Raw genomic sequence first — 26,280 nt, 5'->3', positions numbered from 1 at the left:
AAGAGACCTAAGTGCTATTCTGGAAAGCAGTGATTCTCTTAACCCAGTCCTCAGGGCACAATCACCTAGCCAGGTTCTTAGGATATTCACAATCCATAAACATAACAAAGATCAGTGCATACAAATCTATCTCATGGATGTTCATTGTGGATATCCTGAAAACCCAACTGATTGGATATGCCTCAAGGATGGGGGTCGAGAACCAATGCTATAAAAGTGTGCACAAGTGCTATAGTGTAATAAGAAGGGGGCATAGACTAGGGCAGGGCAAGGGCAGAACATGGGCAGAGCTCACAGTTATGTGCTTAATTTACAAAATACTGAAAATAACAGGCTGATATTCAAACTGCAAAAGGCAGGCTGGCTAACTCCCGTGGCCTGCGCTGACCACAGTTATCCATTGTGGGGCCGTTTCCGATTGTCTGGGGTTATTTTGACCGGCATCAAATTAATTAGCTACGTCAATATTCAGTGCTGGCCACTTAAGTTTATAGTGGCCAAAGATAGGATTACTATTTACGCTGCACAATTTGGCCACTAATTTGGCCAGGCAGTGCTGAAAATTGTCAGTTTTTGCTCAATATAGCTGGTTATCTTTTACCACTAATTGAAAACATTCAGTGGAGATAACCAGTTATCTTACACTGAATATTCAAATTTAATCAGCTAAGAGCTTTTTAACCGATCAGTGCCATTGCTTGCCAGTTAAATAGCACTGAATATCAGCCGGCATGTGTCCCTACTGCATGTAGGCACCCTCAGTTACACAAAGTCTATAGATGATGTAACTAAGTGGCAGGTGAATGTTAGGTATGTCAATGCGAGATTATGCTAGTATTCGATATATGGGTGCCCAGGTGTCTCATAGAAGAAGCTCCTTTCAGGCTGAATCAAGGTTCCTGACTAAATGCATCCAGTTATAGAATTTCTACCCTAGAGTTTTAAAACATAAAAATTTGCTGGCCCGGTACACCTAAATTTAAGAGCCTTAAATCACAACGCTCTTAAACTTAGGTGCCTTAAAAGGGATAGAGAAATGCAATTGGACACTCATTTCCAAATTCTGTATATGATTATAGCACTTTACATTGTGTGTGCAAATCAGTGCACACAGCTGATTTGTACACACAACTTAATTGTTTAATAATTCTAATCAGTGTTAATTAGCTTCTCATAATTGGCACTAATTAATGGTTACATGCACAATTTGGTAGTCATTCTCTATAAAGTGCTGTGCGTTAGTTCTAGTGCATAAAAAGAGGGCTTGGCCAGGGGAGGAGTATGGACAGATCATGGGTGTTTCCGGAATTTATGCACACTGTTATAGAATATGCCCACATAGTATAGGGCTGATTTTCTCTGACCTAAATGGGTGTGCCTAAAGTTAAGACCACACTGGTGCTTATCACAATTCTAGAAGGTGCAAGTACCTATTACAAAATCACGCTAAGTGCCATTCCAGTCAGTGCCGATGTTTTGGGCACTATATATAGAATCAGGCCCCCAAGGTATAATTCTATAATGAACCACCTGGACACAATGGACTAGATTCAGTAAATGGTGCCCAAATTCGGGTTCCAAAGAATATGTGCTGAGCACTATTCTATAAACAGTGCTCCAAACAGTATCCTGTTTCCAACAGTGGCCAACCCAGGTCCCAAGTACCTAGCTAGATCTCAAATAGTAAAACATTTTATGCTGCTTTTCCTAGGAATAAGCGGTGGATTTTCCCAAGTCACCTCAATAATAACCTATGGACTTCTCTTTTAGGAAATTATTCAAACCTTATTTAAACCCTGCTAAGCTAACTGATTTCACCACATTCTCTGACAACGAATTCCAGAGTTTAATTCTATATTTTGTGAAGAAATATTCTATCCTGTTTGTTTTAAATCTACCACTTAGTAGCTTCATTGCATGTCCCCTACTCCTAGTATTTTTGGAAAGAGTGAACAAGTGATTCACATCTACCCTTTCCATTCCACTCATTATTTTATAGAACTCTATCATATCATCCCTGAGCCGACTCTTCTCCAAGCTGAAGAGCCCTAGCCACTTTAGCCTTTCCTCATAGGGATGTCGTCCCATCCCTTTTATCATTTTTGTCGCCCTTCTCTGTACCTTTTCTAATTCCTCTATTCTGCTTTGCGATATGATGACCAGAACTGCACATAATATTCGAGGTGTGGCTGTACCATAGAGCAATACAAAGGCATTATAACATTTTCATCTTTGTTTTCCATTCCTTGCCTAATAATTCCTAACATTCGATTTGCTTTTATAGCAACCACCACACATTGAGCTGAAGGTTTCAACTTATCCTCAATGTATCCTCAACAATAACACCTAGATCTTTTTCCTGGGCAGTGACTTCTAACACAGAATCCAGCATCACATAGCTATAGTTCAGGATCCTCTATCCCACATGCATCACTTTGCACTTACTCACATTAAATGTCATCTGCCATTTTGAAGTCCAGTCCTCTTGCAATTTTTCACAATCCTCTTGCACTCCTCTTTAGTGAATGCCCTTGACCCACCTATGCCCCTCCCAAGGCCAGATTCTTTATTGAATAGCAAGATGTGCATGTAAATCCAAATTGTTGCCAATTATCATCATTAATTGATTTTTAGCTCCCAATTATTAGCACTAATTATCTCATTATGCAATTAAATTGTGCACGCAAAATGGACGCATACACAATTTTGAGCACCATATATAGAATCGGGGACAGTCTGATCTGGGTGCAAACTTAGATAACTGGATTCAATAAATAGTGCTCAAAATTTGGTGCCAAAATAGTCAGTGCCTAGCCTGATTATATTATGGGTGTATTTACATGGTTATGCTAGTAATCTATAAAGCAAAGTAGGTACCTACTTTGATTTATAGAATAGGCTCCAAATAGGCACCTTTTTATAGAATTGTCTTCTCAGTGATTATTTCCAGTATTAAAGTCTAATGTAGTGTGTTTGAGGCATCTAAATTTAAAGTTGAGCTTCTCTATTGAGAAAATATAGTTTAGCACCTAACTGAGAAGCCTCTGGGTTTTATTTTAATTTTAATCTTTATTGGTTTTACAAAAACATCAAAAAAATATACCCCATCCCCCTTTTACCAAACTGAACTAGGGGTTTTTAGTGCAGGCCAGCTAAGTAAGTGTGCTGATGCTCATATGAAATCTATGAGTTTTGGAGCATTTACCATGCCAGCTTGCGCTAAAAAGCTCTAGTGTAGCTTGATAAAAGGGGCCTACATGGAAAATTTTCTAATTAAGAGGAAAAAATATAAATTAATTGTTGAAAAACTAAAGAAAAATCAATATTGGAAATCTTACACCACAACTTACGGGATCCAAGAATCAATAAACAACAGAGAGCGCAAAAATTTTGAAAAATCTGCTGTTAATGCTCAAGCCTAATATAGCATGTCTCCTGTTCCATTAGCTGCTGAATATATAGCTTCCATCCCTGATGCACAGCTCTAAATAAAATTTTGCAATTGAGAAGGTTAAGAAAAATGAAAGAAATTTCTCTGAATTGAATCATACATTTACACAGAAATCTAAGAAAAAATTCCACTCAGGGCCTGCACATCCTGCCTCCAGTAGCATCCAATGTTGAATCCACAGATTGTTCAGATTGTTCACATCTACTTGCTAATTGTAACATAATAAGCATTATTCAAGGGAGGCCTAGTAGTTTCTGGAAACTTCATGATGTATTTCAAATATTTATAAAACACATCTTTTGGTGACATTGAAAATACTCATGGAAAATTCAGGCTAGTGATTGGACACTATTCCTGATGTGATTGGACACTGTCCCTGACTTGTGATTGGACTTACTGTAGCGAAGGTGAGAGGCGCCCAGGGCAGTGTCACCCCTACCCTGCCCTCATCTCCGCCTCCCCCGCTCCTTCCCCGCTCCTGCCTGCCACATGTGCCCCCCCCTTCCTCCATACCTCTAGTTGAAGTTGTTGCTCGCAGCAGTCAACAATGTGCTACTCGGGACCCCGTCAGCTCTCCCTCTGATGTCACTTCCTATGTGCAGCACCCAGAAGTGGGGGGGGGGAGGGGGGGGCGCATGTGGAGGGGAGAAATGGGAAGAGGTAGGGGTGGGCAGAGAGGAGGAGGGGTGCCTGCGTCCCCACCAACATGGCACCCAGAGCAGACTGCCTCCTCACCCTCCCCTTACTACTCCACTGACCTCTGTCAATCCTCTGCCCTAACCCTTGTCCTGGTGCATTCTTTCTGGATTCCCATACTCTTAAGGGTCTGTTCAGTTACCTCCAAGAAGAACTTTTTGGTCTAAGTTTAACCTATCATTAACAGCTATCACAGAGGTTTTCAACACCACTAAGAAGATAACTTGACATCTCAACCCTATTCCTTCTGCTTGGATTAGTAATCCTTCATATGGTCTTCCTCCTCTATCTCCTTAGGCATAATGTTCTCTACTTGGAAAACTGCTGTTATAAGCCCTGTTCTTAAGAAATCTTCCTTGGATGCCTCCACCCTAAGTAATTAAAGACCCCCTTTTCTGACCAAGCTCACAGAAAGAGTTGTCTTTCAACAACTGCTTTAATATGTAGAATTCTCTAATGCAGTGGTCTCAAACTCAAACCCTTTGCAGGGCCACATTTTGGATTTGTAGGTACTTGGAGGGCCTCAGAAAAAAATAGTTAATATCTTTTTTTTTTTTTTTTAATCTTTATTCATTTTTAAACTTATAATTTCTTATTAAAGAAATGACAACTTTGCATGAGGTAAAACACTTTATAGTTTATAAATCTTCCTTTTGGCTGTCTTAATAATAATATTGTAATTTATAACTAAAGAGACATATGATCAAGAAATCTAGGTAATCCCTGCCTCCTCAAAACACCATCCAAGAAAACAGATCCCTGAAATGTAATGTAATCTTATTTGTAACCTAACTGTAACCTATTTGTTATATTACCTAGAAATGTACAGTCATCTTACTATCCAATTGCATGTTCTTCTGGAATTTATCCAGCTTTCTCACCTCTTTTGTAACAAAAAAAACCCCCAAAAAAAACCTATTGTAACTTCACTGGAAATGTCCAGTCAGCTCTTTTGTAATCCGCCTTGAACTGCAAGGTATTGGCGGAATAGAAGTCACTAATGTAATGTAAACTGTTTTATTTTACTTTTGTGATTATGATAAACATACCGATGACCTCATAAAAGTACCTGGTGGGCCGCATGTGGCCTCTGGGCCACATGTTTGAGACCACTGCTCTAATGCCTTACACTCCCCTCAGTCGGGGTTCTGCCCTGGCCATTCTACAGAAACAGTACTTGTCTTTCTTTTCAATGATATCTATTCTGCATTTGATCATGGTGATGCTATCCTGTTGGTCTCCCTGAACCTATCTACTTCTTTTGATCTTATCGCTCACTTGCTTCTTCTCTCCAGGCTTTCATCTTTGGGTATCTGAAGCACTGTTCTCCACTGGCTCACCTCCTTTCTGACGGACCACACCTGTAAGGTTCTCACTCCATCCTCTGATTCGGCCACCTTTCCATTCTCCTGTGGTATTCCCCAGGGCACAGTCCTCTCACCCCTTCTTTTAAATGTTTTCCTCAGCCTGCTAGCTGCTCTCATCCAGAAATGCAATATTAAATTTTATATTTACGCTGATGACATTTTTCTGGTATCCACTTTGGATTTTTACATGCCAGATCTCTCCTCTCTTCAGTTTTGCCTGAACCTAGTAGATAAATGACTTAGGACTAAGCACTTGGGCTCTGATATTCAGGCCATGGGAGACAGCACAGCTACCTCCCAAAGACAGTGGCGAACCCGGATATTCAATGTCGGGGCCATATCTAGTCACTAGCATTGAATTTCTGGGTTCAGCTTAGCTGCCAAAGACTTAGCAGGCCAAGTCAATATTTATTGGCTGGCCAGCTAAGGCATAGCAGCCAAAGATAGACCTGCTTCTTATGTGAGTCTATTTGACCACTATATTTAACCAGTGGCATAGCCAGTCACCATGCAATCTGCTGACCGGAATATTCAATGTGAGACAGCTGGCTATCCTTTATTACAAATGGGCCCCTTCCTATTGTATTTACCCTACATGTTTTCCTATTCTATTTTAAGATGTATTTCTTTCCCTTTCTCCCTTTTATCTCAGTACGTCTGTGCGACCTAAATTACTAGAGGAAATGCAATTCTGGACTTAATTCTAAATGGCCTACGAGGACCGGCACAGGATGTAGAAGTAGAAGGGACTCTGGGAAACAGGGATCACAATATGATCCGCTTCGATCTGGATACAGAGGAGAAACATCAGTCCAAAACAACAGCCAGGGCACTGAACTTCTGAAAAGGGAATTACGAAGGAATGAGACTCATGGTAGGGAAGAAGATTAAGAAGAGGATAAGCACTGTAAAAACGCTAGAGCAAGCTTGGTCCCTTTTTAAGGACACAGTCACCGAGGCGCAAAAATCTATATATACCACGTATTAACAAGGGATCCAAGAGGAAAAAGAACAAAGAACCGGCGAGGCTCACTGTATAGGTTAAGGAAGCGATCAGAGACATGAAAACTTCGTTCAAGGAATGGAAAAGGTCAAAAATGGACGAAAACTGGAACAAGCACAAACAACATCAACACAGGTGCCATAAGGTGGTAGAAGTGGCCAAAAGGGACTACTAGGAAAAAATAGCCAAGGAGGCGAAGAACTTCAAGCCATTCTTTCGATATATTAAGGGGAAACGACCTGCGAAGGAAGCGGTAGGACCGTTGGATGACCATGGAATAAAGGGAGCGCTAAAGGAGGATAAAGCAATCACTGACAAACTGAACACATTTTTTGCATCTGTATTTACTGAAGAAAATTTACACAGCATCAGGCTATATGCTGGAAACAAAGACGGAAAGCTGACAGGATTGACGGTCAGTCTAGAGGAGGTGTGTAGACAGATTGATAGGCTTAAAAGCGATAAATCCCTGGGACTGGATGGCATCCATCCGAGGGTCATCAAGGAACTGAAAGGGACTATAGCTGAACTGCTTCAACTAATAGCCAATCTGTCAATCGAATCAGGAAAGATTCTGGAAGACTGGAAGGTGGCGAATGTTACGCCGATCTTCAAACAAGGTTCAAGGGGAGATCTGGGAAAGATTGTAGAGTCGCTGATAAAGGACCGCATCATTGATTACCTTGACGGACATGGGCTGATGAGATCCAGTCAGCACGGTTTTAGCAAAGGCAGATCGTGTTTGACGAACTTGCTGCACTTCTTTGAGGGAGTAAACAGACAGATAGACAAGGGCAACCCGGTAGACATTGTGTATCTGGATTTTCAGAAGGCGTTTGACAAGGTTCCTCATGAACGACTGCTTCGGAAAATTGCGAGCCATGGAATCGAGGGTGAAATACTCACGTGGATTAAAAACTGGCTGGAGCAAAGGAAACAGCGAGTGGGGGTAAATGGACAATACTTGGACTGGAAGAGCGTCACCAGTGGGGTGCCGCAGGGCTCTCTGCTTGGACCCGTGCTCTTCAACATCTTTATAAATGATCTAGACATTGGTACAACGAGTGAGGTGATTAAATTTCCGGACAATACGAAGTTATTCAGAGTGGTGAAAATGCAGGGGGATTACGAAGATCTGCAACGTGACATAATCAGGCTCGAGGAATGGGCATCAACATGGCAGATGAGGTTCAACGTGGTAAGTGTAAAGTGATGCATGTAGGTAGCAAAAATCTCATGCACGAATACAGGATGTCCAGGGCAGTACTGGGAGAGACCTCCCAGGAAAGAGACTTGGGAGTTATGATCGACAAGTCGATGAAGCCATCCTCGCAATGTGCGGTGGCAGTGAAAAGGGCAGACAGAAGGAATGATAAAGAAGGGGATCACGAGCAGATCGGAGAGGGTTATCATGCCGCTGTACCGGGCCATGGTGCGCCCTCACCTGGAGTACTACGTCCAGCACTGGTCGCCATACATGAAGAAGGACACGGTACTAATCAAAAGGGTCCAGAGAAGAGCGACTAAGATGGTTAAAGGGCTGGAGGAGTTGCTGTACAGTGAAAGATTAGAGAAAATGGGCCTCTTCTCCCTCGAACAGAAGAGATTGAAAGGGGACATGATCAAAACATTCAAGGTACTGCAGGGAATAGACTTAGTAGATAAGGGCAGGTTGTTCACCCTCCCTAAAGGTAGGGAGAACGAGAGGGCACCCTCTAAAATTGAAAGGGGATAGATTCCGTATGAACATAAGGAAGTTCTTCTTCACCCAGAGAGTGGTGGAAAACTGGAACGCTCTGCCAGAGTCTGTCATAGGGGAAAACACCCTCCAGGGATTCAAGACAAAGTTAGACAAGTTCCTGCTGAACCAGAACGTATGTAGGTAGGGCTAGTCTCAGTATCTCTTCTATCTTCAATGGTAGACTAGTGTAATATTATCTATTATCTAGTGTAATATTCCCTTCCTCTCTTCTAAAGAAGCTTCAATCTGTCCAGAGTAGAACACTTTAATGCATTTCCTCTCACAGGCACATCATTATGATCACATTATTCTTCTTCTAAAGTAGTACAGCTGGCTTCTAATTCCTTATAGAATCCTTATAAAGTTCCTTATATCCTTATAGAATTCCTTATAAAATTCTGGCACTAACACATAGGGTCCTCTATTCCAGTGATTCCCAACCCTGTCCTGGAGGAACACCAGGCCAATCGGGTTTTCAGGCTAGCCCTAATGAATATGCATGAGAGAGATTTGCATATGATGGAAGTGATAGGCATGCAAATTTGCTTCATGCATATTCATTAGGGCTAGCCTGAAAACCCAATTGGCCTTGTGTTCCTCCAGGACAGGGTTGGGAACCACTGCTCTATTCTAAGGCTCCTTCTTATCTTTTATCTTTTATTGTTCCTTACTGACCTACCCATACCTTGCATTCTTCCAGTGGTAACTTGCTGTCTGTCCCTTCCTTCCACAGCCCAAGACTGGAATTCATTAGGCACTTGGCATTTTAATTTATTACATCCACCCTCTGGAACCTTCTGCCTTCAGAACTTAGAACAGAGATTTCTTGCCTCCACTTCAGGGCATCCTTGAAAGGTTATCTTTACACTCTAGCTTTCTCTGGCCTCACCTGATGTGTCCTCCCCTTATGTGTTTAGGGCAACCAGGCAGAGGCACATCTTTTTTTTCTTTTCTTCTTTCCATCTAACCTGTTAATACATAGTAGTTCCTTTTTTCATGTTAGTGTCTGTTTATGGATTGTAAACCATTTTGATTTTGTTGAAATGCGATATAACAAGTATAAAATAAATCTAAACCCATATAAATAGATGATGCATCCTCATGCATACTTTATTACCCCTGATCTTCCTATATCCAGTTCTGTATTCTTTTCCCTACAATGGTCACTTTTAATCATAAGAAGGATGGGCAATTTTCAACAGGGCTGTTAACACAGGCATACAGAATTTATTCATTTATAAAGCTTTAAGCACTATAGAAATGATAAATAGTAGTACTGTAGTAGTAAAAATTGCCCTATCTGCTGTGCGCTATGCCTATCACACAGTATATATGTAATGTGCTGTGTGAGTGATGAGCTATCTCCATTTTGTGGTATATCATACATGCCATACGCAATAAACACTACAGTAGTCTGAATTATCACTCCATAGCATTCAACACTGACCTCAGGTCCAGGGGGACCTTGTTCACCTCGGTATCCCTTAGGTCCAGGAGGCCCAAGATCACCCTAAAAAAACAACAACATGACATTCAGATTTGAAATGTTTACATTTCTGCTGCCTCTCCTATGAGGTTTACCATCTAAAAGTCTAATTTACAGACAACTGGGAACATTTTATCAGTGCAGCTAAACATCCACATTAGCTTTCACAACACATTTTTAGTGAAACTGCAGCTATACATGTGGAGAGTCATTTTATAATAGGTCATCTAGGCAGGGAACACGCATGGGAAATATATTCTCTTACCTCTTCTTACTCGCCCCCTGTTCCCACCCTACCACCCCGGTCACTCAACTGTCTCCCACTCCTTCCCAATTCTTTCTCATCTGATGTAACCTCACTGTCCTTACAGCATCTCTTGTTGTATACAGTTTTGAACTGAAAAGGTATGATGGGATATAAATAAAGCTATATTATTATAATAATATTATTATTGCACTAATTTTATAAAGAGAATATAGCTTGCTCAACAGCTTCCACACAATTAGAGACTCATTTTAAAAAGAGAAAAATATTCAAAAATGGAATAAAGTGGCATTTTGAATGCTATTCTTGTTAAAACATCCAAATCAATATTTCCAAAAGCCATATTTTTTTACATTTTTGTAGCCTGTTCGCCCCCTGTTCATCTAAATCCAAGGGGACGTGTTGAAGGTGTATTTTGGGTGGGCTTTGTAGGGGTGTTTCCTTATTTGCACCTGAAGGTTAAACCTCTCTGACATCATCAAGCCTGAACCATTGTTTGCAAAAAATCATTCCAGCCTAAACCTAGCAAGAAGAGAAAGAAGAATACATCTTTGCTGTTTCTGCCTGATGCATTCTGGATATGTACCAGAACTGTATTATAGTCAAGGACATCCAGCTATGCCTACATGCTCAGCCTGTGTGAATCTTGGGGGAGTCATGGCTCATGTGCTGGTCTTATCTAACGAAGGTGCCTCTGTTTCAGCCTGTACGAGACTCTATACAGAAAGGCTATTCATCTAAGTTATGTTCTGGATTGGTCTGGAGAGGTCATCTGACGAGATCCAAGTGAAGCGTGCTAATTATTAATTTAGTCTATGCTGGGATGTGAGTGAACTTGCATCTTATCATAGGTTTCTCTGTGTATCTTCTATAATAATTAAGACCTGAAAAGTTACCTCTTGTGACTCTCTGCCTGAGAGAGAGAGAACCGGACTTTTATACCTCTGGATTCTATCACATAAAGGAAACCTTTGCTACCATCCTAATTTACAGCTGTTCCAGTGATTAATGGATGCTTTCCTGTACCAAAAGAATTCTTTTCTCAGTGCTGAGTAGAGGACGTCTTCCCTTTCACCTGATTTTGTGCCATGGCCTAATCAGATGGTGAGAATATGGAATTCTATTATCTTATCAGCTGGGGGTTAAATAAAAATGAATCCTATTGTGGTTCGGGATAAGGAGAAGTGAAGCACCTGGTGATAAACTGTAAAAGATTGCTGCTAATCAGGAATTATTATTATAAGGGAATTTATTTAAGTGTAAAGAATTAGTTTTACTCATTTATCTAGTAAGTGTGGTGTGATAATTATGTACTGAGTTTCATATATATATTCGGATATTTTGTGAACAATAATTAGTTATTGCTGCTGGCTTATGAATTATATTTCTATTTTCATAATGAAAGTATTTCTCATTAGCCTGGGTCTCTGTGTCATGTAAGTAGGCAAAGCTAGCTGAACCTGGATGAGATATTATGGTCTTCCCTAGAAAACTAACAGGCGCGTATTTGTTTATATAACTGATTAGTACAACCATAAATCTTTCTACAGCTTAGGACTTGGACATTTTGCATCAATAATCGAACATTTAACAAACGACCTGGGCACCATTTAGACCAGAGGTGTCCAATCCACAGCCTGGCAAGGTGTTTTGTGCGGCCCGGCTTGAGGGCGATGCGGCATTTTGCTCATTTACTTTCTGGTCGGCTCCCTTCTCCTTCCTGCTGCAGTCATTTCTCTGTACAAAGCCATGGGCAGCAGTTGCCTAAAGCGCCTCCTATGGGTGGGGCCTTAAGCACATGGGCCATCTGAATCTTGGGCGATTTTTTGGTCGGGAATGTGTTGTAGGGATAGACGTTGTGGCAATCTGGGTGAGTAGATTGCTGAACGTGGAGGTAGGCCATTCTCAAAACTAACCTAATTTGGGATGTTATTTTTGAGAATGGACATTTCCCTGCTGCCAGCTTCAGCATCTAGTGACTTAGGCCAAAAGGGGACTTAGACGTGTTTGTTTATTTATGCCCCTCTAAGCATTTTGCAATATAATTTCAGTCTTTTACCATCGAGAATTCACATGTCTCCACCACTTAAAGACTAACCCTTATGGAGTCCATTTCTTGTTCATGTTGATTAGCAACCTGAGCTTGAACCAAGACTGCTTCAGAAATATTCTTCAAGTCCACAGTATTATGTCTAACTTCTTTTAATATTTTGTAGTTCAATTCCCTTTTTTCCCCTTTTTCTTGTCTGTGAAGTTTGTTAATAGTCCTGTTTGATTTTAAGTCTTTGTTAAATATTGTATTACCCCTTAATATTGTAATTTTAATGTTTATTATTTCTGTTCATCGCTTTGAATTGTGATTAAGCGATTAATCAAAAACACTAATAAACTTGAAGACTGTATGCCATTAATGGCATCCCACAGTGAATCAAGTGTCACAACGGCTGGTCTTTGACTTTTCCTCGCTCCTCTGAAACCAGAGTTACCCGGGTCTTAACTTTCATTAGATTACTCATTGTTTCCTGACCCAAGGTTTGGAAACAGCTTGCATTCAGTTCTTCTTCCTTTGGAGCTGACTCCAAATTCTCAGAAGGCAGCCCCCCTTGCTCACAGGGGATATCATCCTGCTTGGGTTCCTCTGCAGAACGCTGATGAGTTTTCACCTGAGCTCGGAGAAGCTGTTCATTCAATGGGGCTTAAAGATGTCCCCAAACTGTTGCCCGATGCAAATATTCCAGGCACAACTGAAGGAGAAGAGGTCATCGGTCCTGCTGGAGTTCAGAAGAAATAAAGAGTCGGCTGTATCATTCCCAGAGTGGATGGTGCCAAAGGGAGAGGCTCCTTCACTTTTCCTCTCCTTTTTCCCCCATTGAAAAACAACAGGGAAATAAGGTCTGGCAGATAAAACTCTTCAAAACAATGAGCCTTGCTCATGCGGCTTTCAATGCGGCCTTCCAGCGCGCCTCTACTGCACAACCGTTCAGCGCATCCTTCACTACAGCACCATTTTGGACCTTTATCCTAATGTTCCTTTCTGGATCCCTTCTTTTTCTCTCTGCATCAGCCCTCCTACCTGAGCTCTTCTGGATCCTCTCTTTCTTCCTCTCTCTCAGCCTTTCATCTGATGCTTCTTTTCAGACCCTTTTCTTTCTAACACTATTCCAGTTTTTCTTCTGTTTCCTTCTGGGTTCCTTTTCCTTTTTCACTATATACCTTTCTTCTGATGCTCCCATCCAGTTCTCCTCTTTTTCTCTCCATTTCCTTTTCTACATAATACCTCAATTGTGTAAAGTTATTAGCATTCCCATACTTTTCTTTGATCTGTGAAATTAGGCATCTTAAATTTGCATCAGTAACTTTTTGATAATAATAATAATAACTTTGTTTTCTATACCACCACAATCTTGCGACTTCTAGGTGGTTTGCAGTGAAAAGAGCTGGACAATCGGCGAATTACAGAATACAAATGGGGAAGATGTCACTGAACAGTCAATGATTATAGAGTACAATTAGTGAGAAACACAATATCAACATGTTACAGTGAAGAGGGCTGGACAACCAGCGAATTCCAGAATACAAATAGGAAGATGTCCACTGAACAGTCAGTGATTACAGAGTACAATTAGTGAGAAACACAAGAGGGCTGGACAACCAGCGAATTCCAGAATACAAATGGCGAAGATGTCACTGAACCATCAGTGAATACAGAATACAATTAGTGAGAATACACAATATCAACATGTTTGTTAATAGTTTATACAGCTTTTCTTGTAAAAATTCCTTCTTTCCTCCAGTTTTTTGGTGAAACTCTTAGTACACCCGTTTGGTTTAAATATGCAGTTAGGGGGAAAATTTTCACATAGTGCTGTAATCTTAGATACTAATTTTCACACAGAAATTACAAAAAATGTTCTAACAGAGGCAAGGTGCCAAAATAGGGCAAATACAGCAGAGCTCTTATGTGCCTATTTTATAGAATAAGTGTTTCCATGCAGACCTGCAAAGGGGGGTGTGGCCATGGGAAGGACATGGGTGGAGCAAGGTCATTCCCTTAAAATGCATGCAGTGTTGCAGAATACAGGGGATTCCGCACCCAAATTACATGCCAGGATTTATCTGATTTCAGTTGGTGTAACTCCTCATGCCCAAGTTGAGTGCAAATCCCAGTGCTATGTACTAGTCCAGGGATCTCAAAGTCCCTCCTTGAGGGACCACAATCCAGTTTGGGTTTTCAGGATTTCCCCAATGAATATGCATTGAAAGCAGTGCATGCACATAGATCTCATGCATATTCATTGGGGAATCCTGAAAACCCGACTGGATTGCGGCCCTCAAGGAGGGACTTTGAGACCTCCTGTACTAGTCCTATAGAGGGTGCCGATCCCGGAATGCTCCTTGTAGAATACTATTCTGCACTGATTTTTTTACGGTGCAGAATTTTAGATGTCATTTATAGAATTTTCTCCCGTAGTTGACTAGAAATAGGCAATTTTCAGTCAATTTTGTACAACACTATTTATCCATGAAAATGACTTTTAAAACTGAACTCAAAGATTTTTAAACTCAGATTATAGCTTAGTATCAGTTTGTTCCTGAGTTACTTTCAACAGGAATAGTTGCTAAAAGTCATGGAATGTACCAAGAGAACTTTGATATATGTGTGAAATAAGGGGCATCTATATAGTGAGAGAAGATATCTGGACTGAGCACCTATATTATTAAGATAGCTGGGTCTAAATAATCCTGACTCTGACAGCCTTTACTTCACATGAATCCAAAGTTTGAGTCTATAATATAGGCTATACTCTGATTAGCTTACTGGGTCTCCAGAGGCTCCTACAGGTCCATCGCGACCTTGGTCCCCTGGTAGTCCAGACTCACCCTGTAAAATCAAGGAACAACATCTAGTAAAGAGATGTTACAAAAACAATCACAATCTAAAATGCCACATTATATAGCTATATTTATATGTACTGCAAACAGGGGTGGATCAAGAAGAATATTTGAGAAAGGAAGCTGGAAGAAGTAAGGGAAGGAAAAGAAAGGTAGAGAAAGAAGTTGGAAAAAAGGCAGAGAGAACGGAAAAAAAAACTAAACTAAACTTAATTTTATAGACCGGGTCATTAACCAAATGGAGCTCAACTCGGTTAACAGTAGATGGTTACATAATACAAAGAACAGAAAGCAGGAAATCTAAATTAAAAGAAATGGTTAATTTTCAAAATGTTTAGCAAACAAGAAAGTCTTCAGAGTAAAACAAAAACAAGTAACAAAAATCGTTGTTTTAAAAAATATCCTAACATCCCAAATAAGCGTACAAAATACGTGAAACAAAAAATGGTAAATAATCCCCAACAAGAAAGATCAGTTATAAAGATGGGCCAATATCTCAGCCTGCAACAGTTTTTGCTGCCCACCCACTGGCATTAAACCTGGATATTCAATGCCAGGCCTTATCCAGCCACTATGAGGACTGCTTAAATGTAACTGAATAAGCTGATATTCATTGCTGACTGGTTAAGTTGTTAGCGGTCAAAGATAGGATTGCTATTTATATGGTTTAGGCACTGAGGCTCAGATTCTGTATAGGACGCCTGGTCTCAGAAGCCGACTGGCGTCCTATACATAATCGCACCTAAAGTGAACCCGATTCTCTAACAGATGTCCATGTTACAGAAGCCAGTTAGAGAATCAGATAGTAAGCAGACATGAACACTGAGCTTATCACGGCAAGGGATCTCCCTACTGCAGTAAGTTTCACAGCCGCAGCTGCAGTCACCCCTCCCCATCCCCCTTGACAAACGAACGTAGCAGTCCACAATACACTGAAAAAGGGGCAGGCATGACTCATTCAGACGGAGGTGGGCCTGCTGGATGGAGGGAGGGAAGACCCGGCTGGCCAGCCCTCATACAAGGTTAGAGGGGGGATCCGGATGAGGGGGCAAATGGCCCGAGTGTGAGGTGTGGCGGTGGCACAATCTAAGGGGGGGGGAGGGGCGGTTCCAGTAGTGATCCTACCGGGGGGGGGGGGAGTTCTGGGCAGGAGGAACTGGGTATCCCTCCTGCCGCTTTCATTTGGGGGGTCCGGGTGGGGGGTACAGTGGCATGATCTACAGGGGGTGGGGTTCCAGCAGGAGAGCAGCTTTCATTCAGGGGGTTGTTTCAGGCAGGAGGGAATGGGCATCCCCTCCTGACGCATTTTGTTCGGGGGTATAGGTGGCCACAGCTGTGGCTGCCAAACTTATCATGGCAGGGAGATCCCCTTGTCGCGATAGTTCAGTGGCTGCATCTACTTACAATGTAGGCCAGCTGTGACTAACATAGCAACTTCACCTAAAAATTGGTCACTAGAAATAGACTCTTTTACTGCACAGCTACTCTCACAGCCTGGATGAACACAAATGTTTTAACTCTAATTCTAAAATAATATTGAAAACATTACCCTGGCTCCTCTTGATCCCCGAGCTCCAGAAGTCCCAAATGGACCACTCTCTCCTGTGCCTCCCTGTCAGGAAAAAAGAGGCATTAAATAAAGCATTATGGCCCTTATTTTAGAAAATCTATATGTGATTTACACACATACTGCAAATATTTACATGTTTATGTTGCATATACATTGAAACCCCAATTTTAGAAAGCCATAAATCTGCAATACACTTCTCCCTCCAAATCCGCATGGGTTAGGGGCAGAGGTGACCCGCGAATATGGAAAAATCGTGGATAACTTTTAGGGCCGACTCTGACCCACCCCAGCCTCCCTTCTGCGTCCCGGACCTCCCCAGACCTTACCTGGTGGTCTAGCGCTGATGCCATGCAGAGCAGTCATCAAAAATGACTGCCGTGAGTTCCCGCTATAGTCTCGTGAGACCACGGGAACTCACGGCAGCCATTTTTTATGATGGCTCTGCACTGGGCAGGAGCGTAGGAAGATCGCTCCTGCCCTGTGTCACTGCTAGACCACCAGGTAAGGTCTCGGAAGGTCCGGGAAGCAGTGATTCAGCCTTTAAAAACTAAGGGGAGGACCGGGGCAAAAAATTGTGAATAACCGAATTCGCGGGTACTAAACCTGCGGATTCGGAGGGAGAAGTGTACATAAATAGGACAAGAGGATATGATTTGGAAAGGACTAAAAAATAAATATGTATTCCCAGTTTCAGAGGGGGATGCAATTCTATGGTCACCATGATTAACACTTAAATTTACAACTGCTACCAAGTACATATTGGTTTTGTAAAAGTCACTCCCCCTCTCCCAACAAAAATCAATTGTGTCAAATGATTGTGGGTTCTATACTTAATAGATTTGTAGGATTCCAAAATGGCACACTGTCTATATTTATTTATTTATTTATTATGTATTTAATTCCATTTCTATCCTGTCCTCCTGGGAGCTCAGAATGGGTTACATTCATAGTAGGTTACATTGTCAGTATGTTGGGCAATACAATATACTACAATACCATACAATACAGTAACGTAAAGACAAGGCTGGGCAGTACAGTAACTTAAGGACAGCTTGGGGTGAGAACATTCATAGGAAATTCCTGGTGAGGTATTACAGTAGATTGGTCCTTTACAGTACAGCAGATATGGGCATTTACTACTACTTCTATTAATCATTTCTATAGCGCTATTAGACGTATGCAACATGGTACATCAAAACATAGAAGAGAGCTTACGATCTAGTCAAGACAGACAAACTGGACAAGAAGGTGAATCAATACACTGTGCTCAGGTGGCAGAATTGCAGAGGGAATGATAAGACAGATATTGGTGCTTAGCAGGTGGATTGGAATTGGAACTGAAAGCAACTTCGAGAAGTGGGCTCTGAGTCTGGTTTTGATTACTGCCAGAGATGGAGCCTGACATACCCATTCAGGCAGCTTGTTCCAGGCATACAGTGCAGTGAGGTACATGCATAAAGGCCAACATTTACACATTGCCTCTGTTGACATTTTAGACATTTACAGTATAAAATAGTTGCTGTCACCACATGTAACTTCACCACATGTAACTGGTACATTGGCAACCAGTGAAGTTTTCTGTAGTATAGTCTGACATGGTCCGACTTTTTGAGACCATAAATGAGACGGACGGCAGTATTCTGGATGATTCTCAGACATTTGATGGTTTTCTTGAAGGATCCCAAGTATATGATATTGCAGAAATCTAAGGTGCTTAAGACTAGACTGAACCAGTAATCGGAAGGAGAGGAAGTCAAAATAGTGTTTGATGGTATGGAGTTTCCAGAGGGTGCAAAAGCATTTTTTAACCTGTGCATTGGTATGGTCTTCAAAAGTCAGGCATCGGTCCAGGATGACTCCAAGGATTTTGATGGTGGAATTGATTGGGTAAGTTAGCCCATTTAATTTCAGAGAGGTGTTTGTTAGTTTGTGGTTGGGACTTGCCAGGAAAAGCTTAGTTTTTTCTGGATTTAATTTTAGTTTGAATTGTGTGGTCCATTGTTCTACCTTAGTGAGACCAGATGAGGTGTGTTGTTCAGTCTCTTGTGTTAGTGAGGTTATGGGGATGATAATTGTGATGTCATAAGAACATAAAGAAGTGCCATCTCTGGTACAGACCCTAGGTCCATCAAGTCCGGCGATCCGCACACGCGGAGGCCCCGCCAGGTGTACCCTGGCATAGTATTAGTCCCCATTTCACTCTAAGCTTCTCATAAGAGATGCGCATCTAGCTTACCCTTACCTATGTCACCTTAAGCCACTCATAAGGAGGTGTACATCTAACTTACCCTTAAACCCTAGAATGGTGGATTCCGCAATTACCTCTTCTGGGAGAGCATTCCAGGTTTCCACTACTCGTTGCATGAAGCAGAACTTCCTGATATTTGTCCTGAACCTGTCCCCCCTTAGCTTTAGTCCATGTCCTCTTGTCCTTGTAACATTGGACATTGTAAATAGTTTTTTATCCTGCTCTATTTGGTTGATTCCTTTCAGTATTTTGAAAGTCTCGATCATATCCCCTTGCAGTCTCCTCTTCTCAAGGGAGATTAATCCCAGTCTCTTAAGTCATTCCTCATATTCCAAGTTCTCCATGCCCTTTATTAGCTTCGTTGCTCGTCTCTGCACCCTCTCGAGTACTTTTAAATCCTTCTTTAGGTATGGAGACCAATGTTGGACGCAGTATTCCAAGTGTGGTCTGACCATCGCTCTATAAAGCGGTAGTATTACTTTCTCCGATCTACTCGTGATTCCCTTCTTTATCATGCCTAGCATTCTATTTGCTTTCTTCGCTGCCGCCGCGCTTTGCGCCGAAGGCTTCAGGGTCCTATCGATTAATACGCCCAGGTCCCTTTCCTGTTCGGTTTTTCCCAGAATTGCACCTGACATACTGTACTTATGTTCCTTAATTTTTCTGCCTAAGTGCATGACTTTGCATTTTTCCACATTAAACTTCATCTGCCATTTATCTGCCCAATTTTCCAATCGGCTCAAGTCACTCTGGAGTTCCTTGCTGTCCTTCTGCAATTTGATTGCCCGGCATAACTTTGTGTTATCTGTGAACTTGATGATTTCACTAGATGTTCCTTCCTCCAACTCATTTATGAAGATATTAAGTAAGATGGGCCCAAGTACCGAGCCCTGGGGCACACTGCTAGTCACAGTCTCCCAGTCTGAGAATTTCCCATTTATGCCCACTCTCTGCCTTCTGTTCTCCAGCTATTTGCCTATCCATCTTAGTATGTCTCCTTCTATTCCATGGCCTTGCAGTTTCCTGAGGAGTCTTACATGCGGAACCTTGTCGAATGCTTTCTGAAAATCCAAGTATACAATATCCACCGGTTTTCCGCTATCAATTTGTCTGTTTACTGTCTCAAAAAATTGAAGTAGGTTTGTCAAACATGAGTTCCCCTTCCTGAATCCATGCTAGCTGACTCTCATCAGGTCGTGTGTGTCATCTGCATATATGTATGATTTCAGTTTTAAGTTGGATAGCATATGTCCCAGTGATGCCATGTAGATGTTGAACAGGGAAGGGGAGAGAGGGGAGCCCTGCGGAATTCTGCAGGGGTTACACCAAGGTTGGGAAAAGGATCCATCGCTGTGGACCTGGTAGGTGCGGTTTTTTAAGAAGCCTGTGAACCAGGTTAGTACCTGCCCCGAAATACCAATGGAATCGAGGCATTTGATTAGGATGTCATGGTTGACAAGGTCAAAGGCACTACTTAAGTCAAACTGAAGAACCAGTGCGCTTTTTCCTAAAGAGAACAAATGGAAGAGATGGTCTGTCAACGATGCTAAGACAGTTTCCGTACTGTAGTTTGTGCGAAATCCTGACTGAGAGTCGTTTAGGATGTTAAACTTCTCTAGGTATTTCATGAGGTCAAGATTAACTAGACCTTCCTTTAGTCTGAAAAAGAGAGGTATATTGGCAGTGGGTCTGTAGTTGGCAGCCAAGGAGATTGGTTCTTTGGGATTTTTGATAATAGGAGTCACTAGAATGTGGCCGAGTTCCAACGGGAAGTAGCCAGTGAACAAGCAAAGGGAGACCCAGTTAAAGTTCGGCTTTGAATGGGAAGGGGGCTGTTTTCATGATAGTCGGAGGACAGTTATCTAGTAGGTGGTTGGATTTTGCATATTTAGAGTAGAGTTTGAGGAATTGGTTCCAATTTGGGTTTTCAAAATGATTCCATATCATGTCGGCAGTTGAGCCTTCATTTTCTAGAGCAGATAGGTTGATTGATGGGACTGTGTTTGGAGCAACCAGAGACGTTTTCAAATTACAAATTTTTTCAGCGAAGTAGTCGGCTAGGTTTGCAGCAAAGGGTGGGAGATTTGTGTGGGAACGTTTATGTAGATCAATGTCAATAGGGAATTGACTATTCTGAAGAGTTCTTTACAATTCAGTGAAGGAGAGTTGATTGTTTGGGAGTAATGGTTGCAATGCTTTTCTTTAATCATTCTTTTGTACTCTTTAACTTTTAATCGCCAAGTATATCTGTCTTTATCTTTACCTGTTTTGTACCATATTCTTTCTAATTTACGTACTTCTCGTTTTAATGCTGATAGGTCGGCATCATACCAGCTGGCTGATGATCGGTAGCTTTTATTACGTACTTTTAATGGTGCAATGTCGTCTAGTACCTGATTGCTGAAATTTGTACATCCTAGGATGAAATTTGGGTTTAAGTCAGGGATGGATGTTAAGCTATAGTGTGCCCAAAATTCTAGTTGTCCCCTTGTCCATATCGTTTTGTCTTTGTGATTGGTCCTTGGTTTCCTTTTTGTTTGTTTTTTGAGCCAGTGTAATTTAAAATTACATAGAAGGTGGTCTGACCAGGGGGTGTTATCCCAGGTTTCACCTTTAAGACATACACTGGGGGTAGTTGGAGAATTGGAAAGAAACGTGATCAGATCTAAGTGGTGACCTTTCCTGTGGGTTTTTGTCACAGGTGGTTTGGAGAAGCCTAGAGATGTGAGGAAGGAAAGTAGATCTGCGACGTTGGAATTCTCTTCCTGCTTGAGGTGTAGGTTGACATAGCCGACGAGGAGATATACTCGTACTCAAATATAAACTGAGATATTTGGACCAAAAAATGGGGGTCTCGGTTTATATTCGGGCCAGTGCTGACCTCCTGAACCTGTTGCAGGCCTCTGCTGGGCCTGTTGTAAAACCCAGTGGTCCAGCAATGGGCTGGGCCAAGAGGGATCCCTTCCCTCTCCTGCCCCTTGCCGACTTTGAACAACTTTTATTTCCTTCCCACACCCCATGGTGGTCTAGCGGTGGGCCACCTCCTGTCCTGGCCGACTCTAAGAAATTTTACCTCCTTCCCCCCTCCTCCACACCCCCACATACCTTTTAAATCCACCATGGTCCAGCAGTGAATAGTGGCAGGAGCAACCTTCCTTCGCTCCTGCCCATGCAGAGCTGCTAGCTGATTGGTTGCTGCGAGTTCTCATGGTGCCATGAGAACTTGCGGCAACCAATCAGCTAGCACCTCTGCACAGGCAGGAGCGAAGGAATGTTGCTCTTGTCACGGTTCATTGCTGAACCACCAGGGATTCGAAAGCTATGCGGGGGATGGTGGAAGGAGATAAAACTTCTGAGAGTTGGCTGGGCGAGGAGGCAGGAGGGAACCCTCCTGTCCCAACCCACCACTGGACCACCAGGATTTACGGCAGGCCCACTCTTGTAAGGCATCGGAAGGGGGACAGGTTACAGAACATTTCAAGGCAGGGAAGAAGGGGGGCTGGGCACAGATCCTGGCAGGGCAGGGAGGGAGAGGGGCTGGGTGCAGGGACTGACAGGGCAGGTGAGGGAGTAAGGGAGGGGGCTGGATGCAGAGCCTGGCAGAGGAGGGAGGGACGGGGAACAGGTTGCAGAGCCTGGCAAGGCAAAACACTGCACTTGAATATTAACACCCTGGTTTTTATTCGAGTCAATCTTTTTTCCTCCTTTTTTAGGGAAAAAAAGGTTACCTCGGTTTATATTCGGGTCGGTTTATATTCAAGTATAAACAGCGCCTTCTTCAGATCAGAAATGAGCAAATGATGACATATTAGAATATACAAGGGGTGTTCAATAATTTATCTACCTGAGTATGACAGAAATTAGCAAGTGTGTTAAAACAAGTCTCTTTAACAAAGATCCACCAGCAGCAAAATGGGGAACACAATTGCAGCGTCAACTTAACAGGTAATGTACAATAAACATAACAATCCCGCTGGAAGGAAAAAGACCCATTCTCCCAAACCCCTCAGTTTTCTCTTCCCCTCCCCCCCATAATTCTTCTCATATAACGTATCCACCTCCAAGGAGAACAGAACACATGCACTCTAACACTCATCCAAGAAGCACATCCCGACCCACACAAACCCCTACTCAGTCACCCCACCCACCCTTATTTGAGAGACAAGAGAAAGATGTAAATACACTTTCCACAGAGAAGTATAAGCCAGGACTTCACGCCTCCCATAAGGGAGCGGCTCGTGATTTACATGCCTGTACTATGTTCTTAGATCTTTGCGCATTTGTACTCTCTTTGTGTATGGGTATTATCCTGTATCCCATTGTAATTTGTAATTTGAAAACGTCTCTGGTTTCTCCAAACACAGTCCCATCAATCATCTCTTTGTGTATGGGTATTATCCTGTATCCCATTGCCTCTTGAATAAAAACTATATTAAAAAAAAAAAAGAAACAGGTCTCTGCGTGTTGTGACATATCTCAAGGTTACTCATGCATAGTTGCAGCTCATTGCGAGTCTAACATTCCAAGAGACAGAATGTCAGGAGAGTCTTCATGCGAATCACGTAAGAACCTGCTAGATTTGGAGCACCATTCGGTAATTGAATTTCTCACAAAAGAAGGGAAAAAGCCAAAGGAGATCCATGAGTACATGACTGCAGTTTATAGTGAGTTTGCCCCCATCATCCTACAAAGTAAAATTTTGGAGCAAGCAGTTCAAGTGGGGTAGAGAGTCCATCGAAGATGACCCTCACACTGGACGACCTATGGAAGCAACTTCCACAGAAATGTGCAAGAAAGTCAAAGATTTAATTTTGTCAGACAGACAAATTAAGGTTTCCAGAATAGCTGAAGAAATGGTCATCTTGGCAAGTACAGTTTGGAAAATAATTCATGAAAATTTGGGCATGTCCAAAGTTAGTGCACAATGGGTTCCAAGAATGCTAACGCCATGTCAGAAGGCCACAAGGCTCCAGTGCTGTCAGGCGAACCTAGAGATGCTCTGTGAAGATCAAGTGAATTTTTTTCATCGTTTGGTGATTGCAGATGAGACTTGGGTCTATCACAGAGATCCTGAGTCCAAAATGGAGTCAATGCAGTTGAAGCACAAGTCATCCCCCATTCCAAAAAAGTTAAAGACAGAAAAATCTGCAGGCAAAGTCATGGCAACTGTCTTCTGGGATGATGAAGGACTTTTGTTTCTGGAGTTCATGCCACACAAGACAACCATAACTGGGGAAAGTTATGCCAACACAATGATTGCTTTGCGGAAGTCAATCAAGAATAAAAGACAAGGAAAAATCAAAGCAGGCATGCTGCTTCTTCACAACAATGTGTCAGTGCACATGTCACGACAATCACAGGCTGCCATCGAGAATGTGGGTTTCAGCATCTGAACCATCCACCCTACAGTCCTGACCTGGCTCCCTTGGATTATTTCCTGTTCCAAGTTTTGAAGAAATCTCTCTGTGGACAGAGGTTTTCAAGTGATAAAGACGTTAATGATGCCGTGAAATCCTGGTTTGAAGGTCAAACAGAAAAATTATTTTCAAAGGGGTTAAAGTCATTGCAGGAAAAGAGAATGAAGTGTATGGAGCTATCGGGGGACTATACTGAAAAATAAAACAAATTTTTTTTTTGAAAACTCTTATCTTTCCTACTGAGGTAGATAAATTATTGAACACCCATCATATATGTGAAACTTAAAAGCATAGTCTTACAAGGAATGGTAAGGTGTAGGTATGAAAGACACAGGGAGATGAATGAGTGATCAGAGGATAACAAAGCAGTATCTATAATAATAAAACGCTAAGCGCGCATGCATACTCTTAACGCTCTGTAGTTCCATGGCCGGCAGAGTGTGCATGCGCACTTACCATGCATCTCTCTGTCTCGCAGCAGGCTTGCCAGCTCCGGCCAGACAAAGTTCATTTTTTTGTTCAAAGCCCCCGCCGCAGCTCCTCTATCGAACCTCACCAGAGTCGGAGAAGACTTCCGACTCTGGCGGGGATCAAGAGAGGAGACGCAGCGTCGGCTTTGAACTAAAAAATTAACTTTGTCTGGCCAGAGCCGGCAAGCCCGCTGCGAGACAGAGAGATGCGTTGCCAAAATTCAGTCGTAGGTGTCAAGCTTAAGTCTGACCGGCTCCCTTACTGCCCCCCCTTCCCTTCCCGCGGTCCCGACTACAAACCTGCCGATTCCAGCAGCATGTGCAGCACTCTACACACGCTGCTTCGGGGCCTTCTACTGCCCTGATTTGCTCTGCCGCGTCTCTGATGATGTCATGAGGGACATGCTAGAGTAAATCAGGGCAGCAAAAGGCCCCAAAGCAGCGTGTGTACAGTGCTGCACACGCTGCTGGAATTGACAAGTTTGTCTGGACCGCGGGAAGGGAAGGGGGGGGCAGTAAGGGAGCCGGCCAGACCGCGAGAAGAGAAAGGGGAGGTAGGGGAAATGCTGCTTCTGCACAGGGAAGTGTTGTGGGGGGAGGGAAATGAAGGGGGAATGCTGCTGCTGTGGCTGCTGCACATGGAAATGGAGGGAGAGGGAATACTGCTGTGCCTGCTGCACAGGGAAGTGAGGGGAGAGAAATGCTGCATAGGAGGCAGGGAGAGAGACAGATAGATAGAAAGAAAGAGACAGCGGGAGGAAGGGAGACAGAAAGAAAAGAAGAAAGACACAGGGGCAGGGAGAGACAAAGAAAGACAGACAGACAAAGGGGGCCAGGGAGAGAGACAGACAGAAAGAAAGATAGTGGGAGGGAAAGAGAGAGACAGAAATAAAGACAGACAGACATATATTCTAGCACCCATTAATGTAACGGACTAAAATACTAATAATGTTATAGTTTATAATGTTGTAGGAAACCCACATCTTTGTTAAGTCCTGTCTGGTGAGTGTCAACATATTTTTATCATTTTATCTTTTTAGCCCCAGCCTCGCTCACACACAGTCCACATGCACCATCCAGCTCATCGTGTTGGGCTTACAAAAATACATTTATTTGGTAGAATCTTGAAGTCTATGAGCTGGGCTTAGGCCAGGGCAGGATAAAATTCAGTAGGCCAAAGGATTACAAACATTTCTATTATGTTCCCCAAACTCTTCACTCTCTTTTTGAGATGGGTCTCCACACACTCCTTACGCTGTCCTCTCCTGATGACCCCTTGGAAAAGTAAAGTCCTTTATATCTTTTCTCAGTAAATCTCCAGGTTCTTCTTTCATTCTTCTCACACTCTGTTGTCTGCTGTTCTGGCAAACCCTCTCAGACTTTCCCTCCCACAGTCAGTACCTCAGGAGTTTCCCTCAATATTAGGGCTCTGGTGGGAAAATCAGGATAACCAAAAGCCTTGAACTCACTCCTTACTCTCCTTTTATACTGTCCCCCCTCCCACTCAGGCAAAGGTGCCTCCAGGTCCTCCCACTGACCTCTGCCATCCACAATCACACTCTCAGTGACCCCCAAAGAATACTCTATAGCAAAGGCATTCTTTTGGGGGTGGGGATTGGGGGGTCACATCTTCAAAGGTTTTACATTCTTAAATGGTTTTAAAATTTCCTTTC

At 42.5% G+C, this 26,280-nt stretch overlaps 1 protein-coding gene across 1 annotated transcript in view; it reads right to left on the bottom strand.

The window, feature by feature from the left end:
- The window catches only part of COL6A1 (collagen type VI alpha 1 chain), a 218,504-nt gene that overhangs the window by 80,567 nt on the left and 111,657 nt on the right, over positions 1 to 26,280 (bottom strand). Inside the window, exons 19-21 of the mRNA XM_033945115.1 lie at positions 16,452 to 16,514; positions 14,829 to 14,891; positions 9,706 to 9,768 (exon numbers count right to left, since the gene is read on the bottom strand). Of these exons, the coding sequence (XP_033801006.1) occupies positions 9,706 to 9,768; positions 14,829 to 14,891; positions 16,452 to 16,514 (189 nt within the window). The remainder of the gene's footprint in view (positions 1 to 9,705; positions 9,769 to 14,828; positions 14,892 to 16,451; positions 16,515 to 26,280) is intronic.

Source organism: Geotrypetes seraphini, chromosome 5 (genome assembly GCF_902459505.1).
Source record: "Geotrypetes seraphini chromosome 5, aGeoSer1.1, whole genome shotgun sequence".
Classification (NCBI taxonomy): domain Eukaryota; kingdom Metazoa; phylum Chordata; class Amphibia; order Gymnophiona; family Dermophiidae; genus Geotrypetes; species Geotrypetes seraphini.
The sequence above is the reverse complement of the archived record's forward strand: the minus strand, read 5'-3'. Positions and strand labels throughout refer to the sequence as shown.